At 42.8% G+C, this 13436-nt stretch overlaps 1 protein-coding gene across 1 annotated transcript in view; it reads left to right on the top strand.

Moving 5' to 3' along the window:
* Positions 1–13436, top strand: part of LOC130344236 (proteasome subunit beta type-7-like) — an 86143-nt gene that overhangs the window by 21064 nt on the left and 51643 nt on the right. Inside the window, exon 5 of the mRNA XM_056554411.1 lies at positions 4686–4801. Within this exon, the coding sequence (XP_056410386.1) occupies positions 4686–4801 (116 nt within the window). The remainder of the gene's footprint in view (positions 1–4685; positions 4802–13436) is intronic.

Raw genomic sequence — 13436 nt, 5'->3', positions numbered from 1 at the left:
CTACAACTTCCAGCATGCACTGACAGACCGTGCATGCTGGGTGTTGTAGTTATGCAACAGCTTGAGGCACACTTGGAAACACTGATTGGGAAACACTGAGTTAGGTAACAGACAATGTTTCCCAACCAGTGTGCCTCCAGTTGTTGCAAAACCACTGTGTAGTAGTCTCCAAACTGTGGCCCTCCAGATGTTGCCAAACTACAACTCCCAGAATGCATGGACAGTCTCGGCATGCTTTGTATTGACATCTGGAGCGCTACAGTTTGGACACCTCTGTATAGTGGTCTCCAAACAGTGCCCTTCCAGATGTTGCAAAACTACAACTCCCAGTATGCACTGACTGTCCAGGCATGCTGGGAGTTGTATTCTGCAGAACTACAACTCCCAGCATTCCTGGACGGACTGTCTGGGCATGCTGAGAGTTGTAGTTTTGCAACATCTGGAAGGACAGTGGTCTCCAAACTGTGGCCCTCCAGATGTTGCAAAACTACAACTCCCAGCATGCCCAGACAGACCCAGACAGACAAATGCTGTCTGGGCATGCTGGAAGTTGTAGTTTTGAAACTCCTAGAAGCAGCAGTGAAGATCACTTTACGGCGATCTTCACAGCTGCATCTGACACCGCCGCCACTTGGATGCTTCCAATTGCCTGCCGCCTCCTGTCAGCCGCCGGTCCTGGTCCCCGCACCGGAAGGGGGGGGGATAGGGGATAAGATGTATGATCGCAGGGGTCCCGCCGCTGTGGATCCCCGCGATCTATGTGCAGCCCCCGACATACTGTGACGGGCGCTGTCTCCGAGACGGGGAAGTGACGTCATGGCTGTTCCCTCTAGTGATGTCACAGCCACCTCCACTCATGTCTATGGGAGGGGGCGAGGACATGAATGGAGGGGCGTGGCCGTCACGTCCCTGTCTCTGAGGCGGCGCCTCGGCTGCACTGAGATAAATGTGTCCCCAGCGATCATACACCTTATCCCTTATCCAAAGGATAAGATGTATAATGCCGGAATACCCCTTTAACCTTTCATGGTAAGTTTTATTTTGCAACCCATGTACTAGTTTAGTCCACCCCTCTGGACCCTCTCCAATGTACCTTTAACCATCTGGAGATATGGTTTCCAGCACTGCGCACAATAAGGATTATGTTCTTGCTGGTGTGACCCCAGGTGAAATCTGTTGACCCATAGGCCAAAGCAGTGTTGCCCAACCAGACTGCCTACAACTCCCAGCATGCCCAGACAGCCAAAAGGCATAAGACTGTCATGGTGTCACCTAACTTGTATTGGTTATTTTGGTAGTAATGTCACTTATTACTATTGGTCACTTGTGCTTTATTGCTGGACGTCGAGCTCTGCGGGCTAAGCAGGATGGAACAATGGCAGCGTGCCGGAAGCTTGTACAAGTAGCACTTCATAAAGCATCTAGTTGACAACCAGTGGGGAGAGCAGCTTAGACCCCACCGAACAGAAGACAATACTCACACTGTGTTGACAAACGATATTGTTTCCAATTCTCCGGGCTCTGTCCTGTCAGCCATTGTTCTAAAGCTTTACTTTACAGGAACGTGAAGTTGTCTGCGCCCGAGATTGAATCGCTTCTCATTGTGTTCATTTGTCTGACAAGGAAAAAGCAAGCAGGCGAGGGGCTCTGCATGGCAGCTCCACCATGAAATATTTATACCAATCGTAGCAGCGGAACAGTTTAATTCTGCAAGGAATTTTCAGCAGCTCTAGGCAGACGCCATACATCACCGCGTGAAAGCAAATAGGAGAGTGTACATCATTTTAAAGTTTTAAGGAAAGGAGATCTGGGTTTCTGCCTCTGGCTTAGTGTCAAGCATCAGACTTTCTCAAATCAATTACAGTGGACTACTTTTAGTTTTAGCAAGTTTTGTAAAAAGGTGTCAAATAAAAGGGAGCTTTGTGCCGTTTACACAGATCAGAAAGCCGCTTTAGAAAGTTAAAGCTCCCGTCTCATTTAGTCAGGAGGGCTGTCGGTGTACATCTTTATACGCACTGTAACCTTACAGCTGTCGGATAAGAGGAAAAGTTGTTGGATGGAGTAAAATAAAGAGCCATTGTGGGCGCTAGTGCTGAGTCCCCCAAACTGGACTCTCCAGCTGTTGCAAGACTACAACCCCCAGCATGCACTGGCAGCAGCAGGCTGTCTAGGCTTGCTAGAATAGTTTGTTTTGTAGTCTTGCAACAGATTGGGGGGGATTACTGTTTCAGCAGCAGGTTGGCAGGGCATGCTGGGAGTTGTAGTTTTGCTGGAGCAATTTTGGTGAGGAACACTGCTTGTTCCGGCATGATGGAGGCCGCAGGTTGGAGACCACTGCTCTATACTGTACGCTATGCCCGGGCTGCAAAAAATAAACAAAATAAACTTTAACTCACCTCCCGTTGGTCCGGTACCGGCCTCACTTGTTTTCTGGGGACGGGAACGTCGGACAGCCATCAGCCTATCACCGGCCGCAGTGATGTTCCGCCTCGGCCGGTGATAGGCTGAGCCCACTGTCATGTCAGAAGCCGGCTTCTTACATGACAGTGGGCTCAGCCTATCACCGGCTGAGGCGGAACATCGCTGCGGCCAGGGATAGGCTGACAGCTCTGACGTTCCCGTCCCCAGCGTAAGGCCGATGTACGTGCCTTAGTTTATTTTGTTCACCTTTTGCAGCCCGGGCATAGGGATACCGCACAGTATAGAGAGTGTCGGCGCCGGCGGCCGCAACAAACAGGATGAGGAGGGCAGCACATGCAGGTGATATGGGAGTATTTACCCCAATGGGGATGTGGACTGATAATTAATATGGGGGGGAGGGGCTAGGAAATTCTGTTTATATACTGTGGAACCGCAAAAGTTTAAAAAATACCGTGATACACACATTATGTGGTCATACCACCCAGCACTAACTCCAAGCAAGGATGATGTAAGAACAGGTTCCCATCATGTAGGATTTGGCCTAGAAGATGATATCCGGCATGTCAGGGTGAATTGCAGAAGTCTTCAAAAAGAAGGGTCAACACTGTAAATAGTCTTTGCATTATCTTGATGTATCTGTCAAAAATAAAAAGTAAACTTATGAAATGCTTAGAATTGCACTTCAGTAACCATAGAAACATCTGAGTAAAACACCTAAAAACACTAACAGCAAAATTTTTGTCAGTCTTACATTTTTGTCCACGACTATTTACATGAGTGCTGTGATCTTTAGGGACCTAACAAAAAGGGTTCCTCAATTAGAAAGCAATTTTAAGCATTCAAAACTGCAGATAACACTATACCAGGCACAGGCAACCTTCAGTGCTGCAGATGTTTTGGACTACATATCCCATGATGCTTTGTCAGCATTTTGGCTGTAAGAGCATAATGGGAGATGTAGTCCAAAACCTCTGCAGTGCTGAAGGTTGCCTAACCCTTCCCAATGCAAAGGTGTGTGTTGGGGTGTAAGGATACCCGCTGTTTGTCATGCAACTTACATGACTGAGAAAAACGCTGTTTAATATTGTTTTCACCACCACAGCAATTACCAAGGAGGTCAGCTCATTTGGACAGGTGTCTGGATCTCTGTATTAAAAGGGTAGGGGATAAGATAAGATGTCTGATTGCAGGGGTCCCGCTGCTTTGGCCCCCTGCTATCTCCTGCAGCACCCAGCATTTGTTTAGAACGGCAGTGATGTCATGGCCATTCCCCCTGGTGACGTCACGCCACACCCCCTCCATGTCTATGGGAGGGGCGACACGCCCCCTACCATAGACATAATGGAGGGGGGGTGACATCACCAAGGGGCGTGGTCGTGATGTCAAGATCATGATTTCCGGCTCAGAGCACCGGAGTACTGCTTTTAAGAGCTTCCCGTGTCCCCTCACCTCAGATCTGAGTGACAGCATTTGCAGTCTGTTGATTGGACACTAGATCTGTCAATCATTGCTAAGAGGAGGGGCCAGGGAAAACTTGGAGATCTGTCCAACCAGAAGATCCCACCTCCTGGACACTTAACATGGCGACAGCATTTTTTTATGTCATGCTGGTTGACATTGATATATAATACATATATTTGTATGTGCTTTCTGGAGTGTTTCTCAAGTTGTTGTGGTTTGAATTCTGGTGCTCATATTTGTAATTTGTACTTCCTTAGACTGAAACAGGAGCATCCATATATCACACTGGATAAATCCTTTCTGCAGCCCCATTAACCTAGACCAGTGTTTTCTAAACAGAATGGGGGAGATTTATCAAAACCTGTCCGGAGGAAATGTTGCCGAGATGCCACTTGCAACCAATCAGATAGTTTCATTGTTTTTTTAAAAAGGCCTCTGAAAAATGAAAGAAAGAAGTGATCTGATTGGTTACTATGGGCAACTCCGCAATTTTTCCTCTGGACAATGTCCACAGCTATTGCAAAACTACAACTCCCAGCATGCCCAGAGAGCCAAAGGCTGAGTTGTCATTTAGCAACAGCTGGAGACACACTGTTTGGAATACACTGACGTAGACTTAACCCTAGGTGATCTTGCTTTTTAAATTAAATGGTATGGTTTGTGCGCTCAGATTTTATAGAATGTGTACCCCATATACGATAAATATGGGATACTATATATGGAATGGAAACAATGGAAGTCTTCTGTATATTATAATGACTTGATGGTATTCTTTAACCACTTAAATTCATATCTTCTGACAGGTACCAAGGCTACATCGGTGCTGCCCTTGTATTAGGAGGTGTGGATTGTACTGGCCCCCATCTGTACAGCATATATCCCCATGGATCTACCGACAAGCTTCCTTATGTTACCATGGGTAAGTAAATACTTAGTTCGAGGTCAAATATGAGCCATTAAATATCTGTAGTAGATTTATTTTCCAATATATGCTGTAAAAACATGATGGTTGGGGGTCCTTGAGCTCTCCTCCATATGTCAAAAGATGTCCAGGCTCCATATAGTTAAATGGAAATTGCATTCACACTCCTCCGCTGTTGTAGTTTTGCAACAGCTGGAGATCCACAAGTTGGGCAACTCAATATTATGGTTTTGGTCTTCCAGCTTCGCTTTATCCCTTTTGTCCACTAGGTGTTGCTGTTGCACAACTTAACAAGTAATTCTTTCAGACGTGCGATGCTCTTGTGGTGTAATGCGGGTTTGTAAATCACCATAAATGATCATTTGTGTTTACCAGTGGTCTTCAACCTGCGGACCTCCAGATGTTGCAAAACTACAACTCCCAGCATGCCCGGACAGCCATCGGCTGTCCGGGCATGCTGGGAGTTGTAGTTTTGAAACATCTGGAGGTTCGCAGGTTGAAGACCACTGGTGTATACCATAAATTTCTTTTTATATATATTATATCTTTTATATGTATGGATAGAAGAAATTGTCTGAAAACAATTTTGGCATATGCAAACCTATATCTAACTTAACCCCCTTAAGGAACAGGCCAATTTTAGCATTTTGGTTTTTTTTGCTCCTCGCCTTCTAAAAATCATAACTTTTATATTTCCATCCACTGACCCATATGAGGACTTGTTTTTTTCGTCACCAATTTAAAGGGGTATTCCAGGCCAAAACCTTTTTTTATATATCAACTGGCTCCGGAAAGTTAAACAGATTTGTAAATTACTTCTATTAAAAAATCTTAATCCTTCCAATAGTTATTAGCTTCTGAAGTTGAGTTGTTGTTTTCTGTCTAACTGGTCTCTGATGACTCACGTCCCGGGAGCTGTGCAGTTCCTATGGGGATATTCTCCCATCATGCACAGCTCCTGGGAAGTGACATTATCCTTGAGCAGTTAGATAGAAAACTTCAGAAGCTAATAACTATTGGAAGGATTAAGATTTTTTAATAGAAGTAATTTAAAAATCTGTTTATCTTTCCGGAGCCAGTTGATATACATAAAAAAAGGTTTTGCCTGGAATACCCCTTTAACTTCGTAATTACATCACTTATTTTATCATAAAATGTACAAAGCAACCCAAAAAATATTATTATTTATGTGGGGAATTTGGCAAGAAAACCGCAATTTAGCAAATTTTGGAAGGTTTTATTTTCACGCTGTACACTTTATGGTAAAAATGACATGTTTTCTTTATTCTGTAGGTTAATATGATTAAAATGATACCCATGGCTAGATACTTTTCTTTAATTGTACCGCTTAAAAAAAAAAATAAAAAAAAATAAAAAACTTAAGCTATTTTAACAAAATTAGTATGTTTGAAATTGCCCTATTTTGACCACCTATAACTGTCTAATTTTTCCGTATACGGAGTGGTATGAGGGCTAATTTTTTGCGATGTGATCTGTAGTTTTAATCGTTACCACTTTTGCTTAGGTTTAACTTTTTTATAATTTTTTTTTTATATATATGGAATAAAATGTGACAAATGCAGCAATTTTGGCCTTTTTTAAAAAAAAAAATTGTTTACGCTGTTCACCACATGGAATAATTAACAATATATTTTGATAATTCAGACACTTACGCACGAGGCAATACCAAATATGTTTATTAATTATCTTTTTAATGCTTTTTGGGGGGTAAATTGGGAAAAACAAATGCTTTACGTTTTTATTGGGGGAGGGGATTTTTCTAAATTATTATTTTTTTTACACTTCAGTAGTTCCCATAGGGGACTATTTATAGCAATCATTTGATTAATACTGTTCAGTGCCATGCATAGGACATAGCACTGATCAGTATTATCGGTCATCTTCTTCTCTGGTCTGCTCGATCTAAGACCAGAACAGGAGACCCTTGGAGAAGGGTGAAGGTACCTCCGTCTGCCATTATGGATGACTGGATCCCCGCGGCAGCTCTATGGGCGATCCGATCATCCATTTAAAGTACCACACTGCCGCAGATGCTGTGATCAGTATTGATCATGGCATCTGAGGGATTAATGTTGGACATGCGCACGATCGCTGAGGTCTGCCATTACGCGAACATTGGTCCGGTGCTCACGGTCATGGTGGAGCGTAAATATACATCATGGTGCATTAAGTACCACGGCACCATGACTTAAATTTACATCCATTGTTGTTAAGGGGTTAAAAGGGCATTTCAGAAAAAAACTTTTTTTTTTTTTTTTTTATATCAACTGGCTCCAGAAAGTTAAACAGATTTGTAAATTACTTCTATTAAAAAATCTCAATCCTTCCAATATTTCATCTGCTGGAGTTGAGTTGTTCTTTTCTGTCTGGCAACAGTGCTCTCTGCTGACATCTCTGCTTGTCTAGGGAACTGCACTGTGTAGAAAAGGTTTGCTATGGGGATTTGCTTCTACTCTGGACAGTACCCGAGACACGTCATCAGAGAGCACTTAGACAGAAAAGAACAACTCAACTTCAGTAGCTCATAAGTACTGAAAGGATTTTTAATAGAAGTAATTTACAAATCTGTTTAACTTTCTGGAGCCAGTTGATATATAAAAGTTTTTTTCCTGAATAACCCATTTAAAGGGGTACTCCGGCCCTAAGATATCCTTTCCCCTATCCAAAGGATAGGGGATAAGATGTCTGACCGCAGGGGTCCCACCGCTGGGGAACCCCGCAATCGTGCATTTAACACCCACCTCGGGGAGCTGCACGCCACGCTGCCAGCTCAGAATCTGCCGCAAGATGACCACGAGGCCGGAGTATCGTGACGTCACGCTCTGCCCTTGCTACATTTCTTACAAATATTTGTTTACTTCTAATAGGTTTTATATTTCAGGCAGGCAATTCAAATAAATGACTGCTAGATAATAACTGGATCCACCAGGCTCGCCATAACAATAGTACATTTTTCTAAATGGCTCTGAATCTCGGAGGCAGGTCCCATCTATGACATTTATCATGTCCTAAGAAGTAAATATGTGTAGGTTTTTGGCCTTGTACACAATGTTCCATTCAGTGACAACAAGCATAGATTCAGCCCCTTAATGTAGAAACATTATTCAAGTTTTTACTGGCTTGGGTGTAAAAAATTGAGAGTCCTATATTGTACATTCATTACATCTTTTGTTGTGGTTTCCATTATGAACAGATCCTGACCCTTGACAGACCCCATTGACTTAAAGGGGTTATCCAGGAAAAAACTTTTTTATATATATCAACTGGTTCCAGAAAGTTAAACAGGTACTTATGAGCTTCTGAAGTTAAGGTTGTTCTTTTCTGTCTAAGTAATCTCTGATGACACGTGTCTCGGGAAACGCCCAGTTTAGACGCAAATTCCCATAGTAAACCTCTTCTAAACTGGGCGGTTCCCGAGAGCTCACAAGTACTGAGAGGATTAAGATTTTTTAATAGAAGTAATTTACAAATCTGTTTAACTTTCTGGAGCCAGTTGATATATATAAAAAAAGTTTTTTCCTGGGTAACCCCTTTAAGCTGCATTCACATCTCCTTTTTGCAACACTGTTCCTGTATCTGGTTTCAGTGTAAAAACCGTATGGAACCGTATTGGAAACTGTATGTAAAGACATGTCATTGAAAACTGTATGCCAAATGTAGCATCCGTTTGTGAAAGTTTTGCATCATTTACGGTTTTATCATTTTTTTGTCCTGTACACAAAACCGTAGTCTACTACGGTTTTATGTCCAGGTAAAAAAAACAGATACAACCCGTATGTGTGTACGGTTCCATCCGGTGTGCACAATACGGTTTTGCAGTTTACACATGTGAAGTGCACGCCGAAAGTTCTTCCTACAAATAGAACAAGAAGAACTTTAAATAATGACAAACATTAAACAGTAACTGTTTTTTTTCTTTAAAAAAAAAAAAAAAAAGTATTAAACCATATGCAACAGGACATCAGTTTTCAAACCGTAAACAGTTTAAAACCGTACAGAGGTATATACGGTTGTATATGGTTTGGTCCGGTTTTGAGACGTACGCTTTTTTGTATACAACCTGATACAGGAACCGTATTGCATAAACGGTATGGAGATTTTCTCCTACTCTGGACAGTTCCTAAAATGAACAGCAGAGGTCAGCAGAGAGCACTGTGGTCATAACATCAGAGGAAATGCATTTCTTTTTTGGATTTCTCTTTAGTATACAGCCCCTAAAAAGTACTGGAAGGATTAAGATTTTTTAATAGAAGTGATTTACAAATCTGTTTAACTTTCTGACACCAGTTGATTAAAAAAAATAAAAATAAAAAAAGAGTATCCCTTTAAATTGGTTTCATCAGGTTCTACTGAGGCGCATAACAAGAATGGCACAAAACACACTTGTGTATAAGTTAATGATCTTATTTTTATAGTTTAGCACACTGTTTCCCAACCAGGGTGCCTCCAGCTGTTGCAAACCTACAACTCCCAGCATGCCCGGACAGCCAACGGCTGTCCGGGCATGCTGGGAGTTGTAGTTTTGCAACAGCTGGAGGCACCCTGGTTGGGGAAACACTGGTATAGCATATTAACTTTTTTTTATTTTTTAACATTATAGAGATGAGCGAACTTGCAGTAAACTCGATTCGTCACAAACTTCTCGGCTCGGCAGTTGATGACTTTTTCTGCATAAATAAGTTCAGCTTTCAGATGCTCCGGTGGGCTGGAAAAGGTGTATACAGTCCTAGGAGACTCTTTCCTAGGACTGTATCCACCTTTTCCAGCCCACCGGAGCAACGGAAAGCTGAACTAATTTATGCAGGAAAAGTCAGCAACCGCCCAGTCGAAAAGTTCGTGACGAATCGAATTTACTGTAAGTTCGCTCATCTCTAATTATAGATATAACGTTTTCTATTTTCTGCCTCCCTTTTATTTGCATATTGGATTCAATTAACATTTTTCTCTTGTTTTTCACATTACCAGCAGATAATTATTATTTTTTTTTTAAACAATTACAGGGATATTGTATTCTAAAAATCTATATAGTCATCATAGTAAGCATCAAACAGCTTAATATCTTCTGTCACAGCCCCGAACCCTTGAAGAAATGAAGGGCTGTTTCATTTGGTTAGACATACATCTCGTACACGGTGCAATCTCTAAACACATAATTGGGCAGGGGAGATCTGCTGCGTAAGGTGTCGGGGTGATGGAGGGATGTGGCACCATAGGAACTGCTGATGCCAGCGAGGTGCCCTGTCATTGAGGGAGGATTATAATTAGTCTTCTGGACGCTTTTTCCTTCACCCAGCTTTTTATATTTTTTTTATTAAAATTTTTTTCTCTCTATTTGTTTGTTCAGTAATAAATTCTGAAGAAACTTCTGCTGCTGTGGAGCAATATATTTGTGCCCTTAAAAGGATCATCCAGGAATAGTAAAAAATAAATAGCCAATATCTTCCAGCACTGCCATACCCTTGGGCAGTAGAATTGATGGGTATTGAGGAATTTTGGAACCAGTAGGGCAGTTGCCTTGAAGCTGGCCATACAACCGAAAACTGTCTCTTCCCATCCCTTTACACATATAGATGACTGACCGGTTTATGTGTTTAGTATAGGGGGTTGCAAGCTGCTGGCAGACTCATGGTGTCAGCTTAGCCCATCACCCAACAGTAGATGATCGTCCAGCCCTTCTCAAATAGGTGGATTTAGCCAACGTGCCCCTGAGGGCATTGTCTGATCAAGGGGGTCCGACTTCTGGGACCCTCATGATCTCCTATCCGGCACCGCGGCTCTCTTCATGCACAGATTATTGTCGACCACGGCACAAAGTGGTGGCTGACATGATCCTCCATGTATCTCTATGGTAGAGTTGGAGATACACCAGCGGTTGGACACCGCGCAATCGGACACTTATCCCTTATCATGTGGATATGGGATAGGATATTCTGTACCGGAGTACCCATGTAAGGCTGCATTCACACATCATTTTCAGCCTACGGTTGCCGGATCCGGCTGGGGGAGGGGAAAACCGGGCGCTCCCGTACCCCAGCCGGACCGGCGCTGAGATCCATTTACTTTAATGAGCCAACCAGAGTCAAACAGTGACTCCGGTCGGCTCATCTTTGACCCTTATCCGGTTTTGTGACCGGACCTAAAACCGTAGTATACTACGGTTTTAGGTCCGGTCACAAAACCGCATACGGGTCAAAAATGAGCCGACCGGAGGGGAAAACCGGGCACTCCCATACCCCAAAAATAAGCCGACCGGAGGGGAAAACCGGGTGCTTCCGTACCCCAGCCGCACCGGCGATGAAATCCATTTACTTTAATGAACCGACCAGAGTCAAACGGTGACTCCGGTCGGCTCATCTTTGACCCTTATCCGGTTTTGTGACCGGACCTAAAACCGTAGTATACTACGGTTTTAGGTCCGGTCACAAAACCGAATACGGGTCAAAAATGAGCCGACCGGAGTCACCATTTGACTCTGGTCGGCTCATTAAAGTAAGCTGATTTCAGTGCCGGTTTTCCCCTCCCCCAGTCGGATCCGGCAACCGTAGGCTGAAAACGAGGTGTGAATGCAGCCTAAGATTGACTAAATTGTGCTATGGGGGTCAGTTTGTATTATGTGAGAATACTTTGGTGTACTCAAGGGACGATAAATTTGACTTTCTGCAAATTTTGGTGGAATCCCGAATAATCAAGATGGAAACCTTTCATAATGGACCATTTTATGGCTCCATATAAATTCTTGAGTTTTAATAAAATATTGGTTGACTTTTGGGGCCTACTGTAGTCCTGTATACCTTAGATTTCATACAGAAGTACATTGAGGCTTGTGATTTTGGATATTAGACCAATGGTTCATTGGATGCTGTAGACTAGAGAAGGATATCATGCTTGATATAGGCCTCTGACGTTCTTTACAATAAAGGGGCTCAGCGTCTGAACCAGGTTCTGCGGTCTGTATGGTTGAGCTGTTAAATAATGCAGCCACTGTGCAATACCAGGTAAGGTGGCATAAGACAGTGTTTCCCAACCAGGGTGCCTCCAGATGTTGCAAAACTACAACTCCCAGCATGCCTGGACAGCCTTTGGCTGTCCAGGCATGCTGGGAGTTGTAGTTTTGCAATACCCGGAGGCACCCCGGTTGGCAAACACTGGCATAGGGTCAGACTAAAACTGCCTATATGCATTAGTTTTATATATATATATATATATATATATATATATATATATATATATATATATATATATATATACACATACACATACACATACACATACACATACACATATATATATATAACACAATTTCTGGGGGGAAATGTTAAATTTCAGTTGCCATAGAGGAGTGCTTCCCAGCCAGGGTGCCTCCAGCTGTTGCTAAACTATAACTTCCAGTATGCCCGGATAGCCTTTGACTGTCCGGGCATGCTGGGAGTTGTAGTTTTGCAACAGATGGAGGCACCCTGGTTGGAAAACACTGCCCTAGAGGTATCTGGCAGTGGCTTCCCCCCCCCCCCCCCCCCCCTCATATAGGAAAAAGTATCACTATACTATATCCTGTTACTACATAATTAAATCTACCATTAAAAATAAGTTTTAACTTTTTTTCGCACTCCTATATTTATTGCTTGCGCCTTACACCATGTGACCAGAGGTGGCACTGCTGCTTCATAAGTGTGATCATTCCTAGAATGTTTGCAGAAACAGAATATGTATTTTTAAGAAAAGCATATGTATGTTATATAAAAAATTTTTTTAAAGCACTCTTTATCCTTTTACCAAAAACCCTATGTGTTGCATTAAGAGAGAAAATAGTAACCACTTCATGACTGCATGTTTTGAAATATTCGTGTATCCCAGTTTTAGACACAGATGGGTCAGATGGCTTATACAAGGAAATTTGGTCAGAAATGAATACAGGAGATATGTTGTAAAGAGGGGGGCGGGGCGTGACCGCTCGGACCTTCTGCTCTCCCAGGGCACGGGGTACGCACACACACACACGCACACACACGAAGTGGAGGTCGACACATCCCCTCCAAATATCTCCCTAGGAGAGTCATTCAGCTATCTCCGGCCCTGCGGATACGTTTTTATGCATGTTACTTCTCCTTTTAATGTGTATCCTATCATACTAAAATATAGTCTGGTACAGTGAAAGAGTGTAAACCCACTTACAATATCCTGCGCATATTCAGTGTGTCACGTGAAGTGGCAGTGATGAGCACAGACGAAGAGGTATCAGAGTTCCAACTGCAGGGGATCAGGGGAATTGTAGTAGGACGACTTTTCAGCTCCAGCCATATATATAAAGAATTTTTAAAAAATGAGGTCCCCAGATAACACTTTTATAGGGCTTGTTCACACGTAAAGTATCCAGTACATGATTTGATGTTACAGATTTGATGCTGTGTTCATCCAATTAGTTTACGTTGAACTCTGCAGCATAAAATCTGCAGCTTCAAATCCCGCACTGGATGCTGTATATGTGAATATACCTTATAAATTGGCTATCCATGGACATAATTATTAATTTTTTTCTTCATATGGCTGGGGTCATGACAGTCATACTCCCCTTCCCCTGATCCCCCTGCTGCTGTTGCTCTGACACCCCTTG

Source organism: Hyla sarda, unplaced genomic scaffold (genome assembly GCF_029499605.1).
Source record: "Hyla sarda isolate aHylSar1 unplaced genomic scaffold, aHylSar1.hap1 scaffold_71, whole genome shotgun sequence".
In the NCBI taxonomy this organism is placed as follows: Eukaryota; Metazoa; Chordata; class Amphibia; order Anura; family Hylidae; genus Hyla; species Hyla sarda.
Note: the sequence above shows the minus strand (reverse complement) of the source record. Positions and strands in the feature narration are given on the sequence as shown.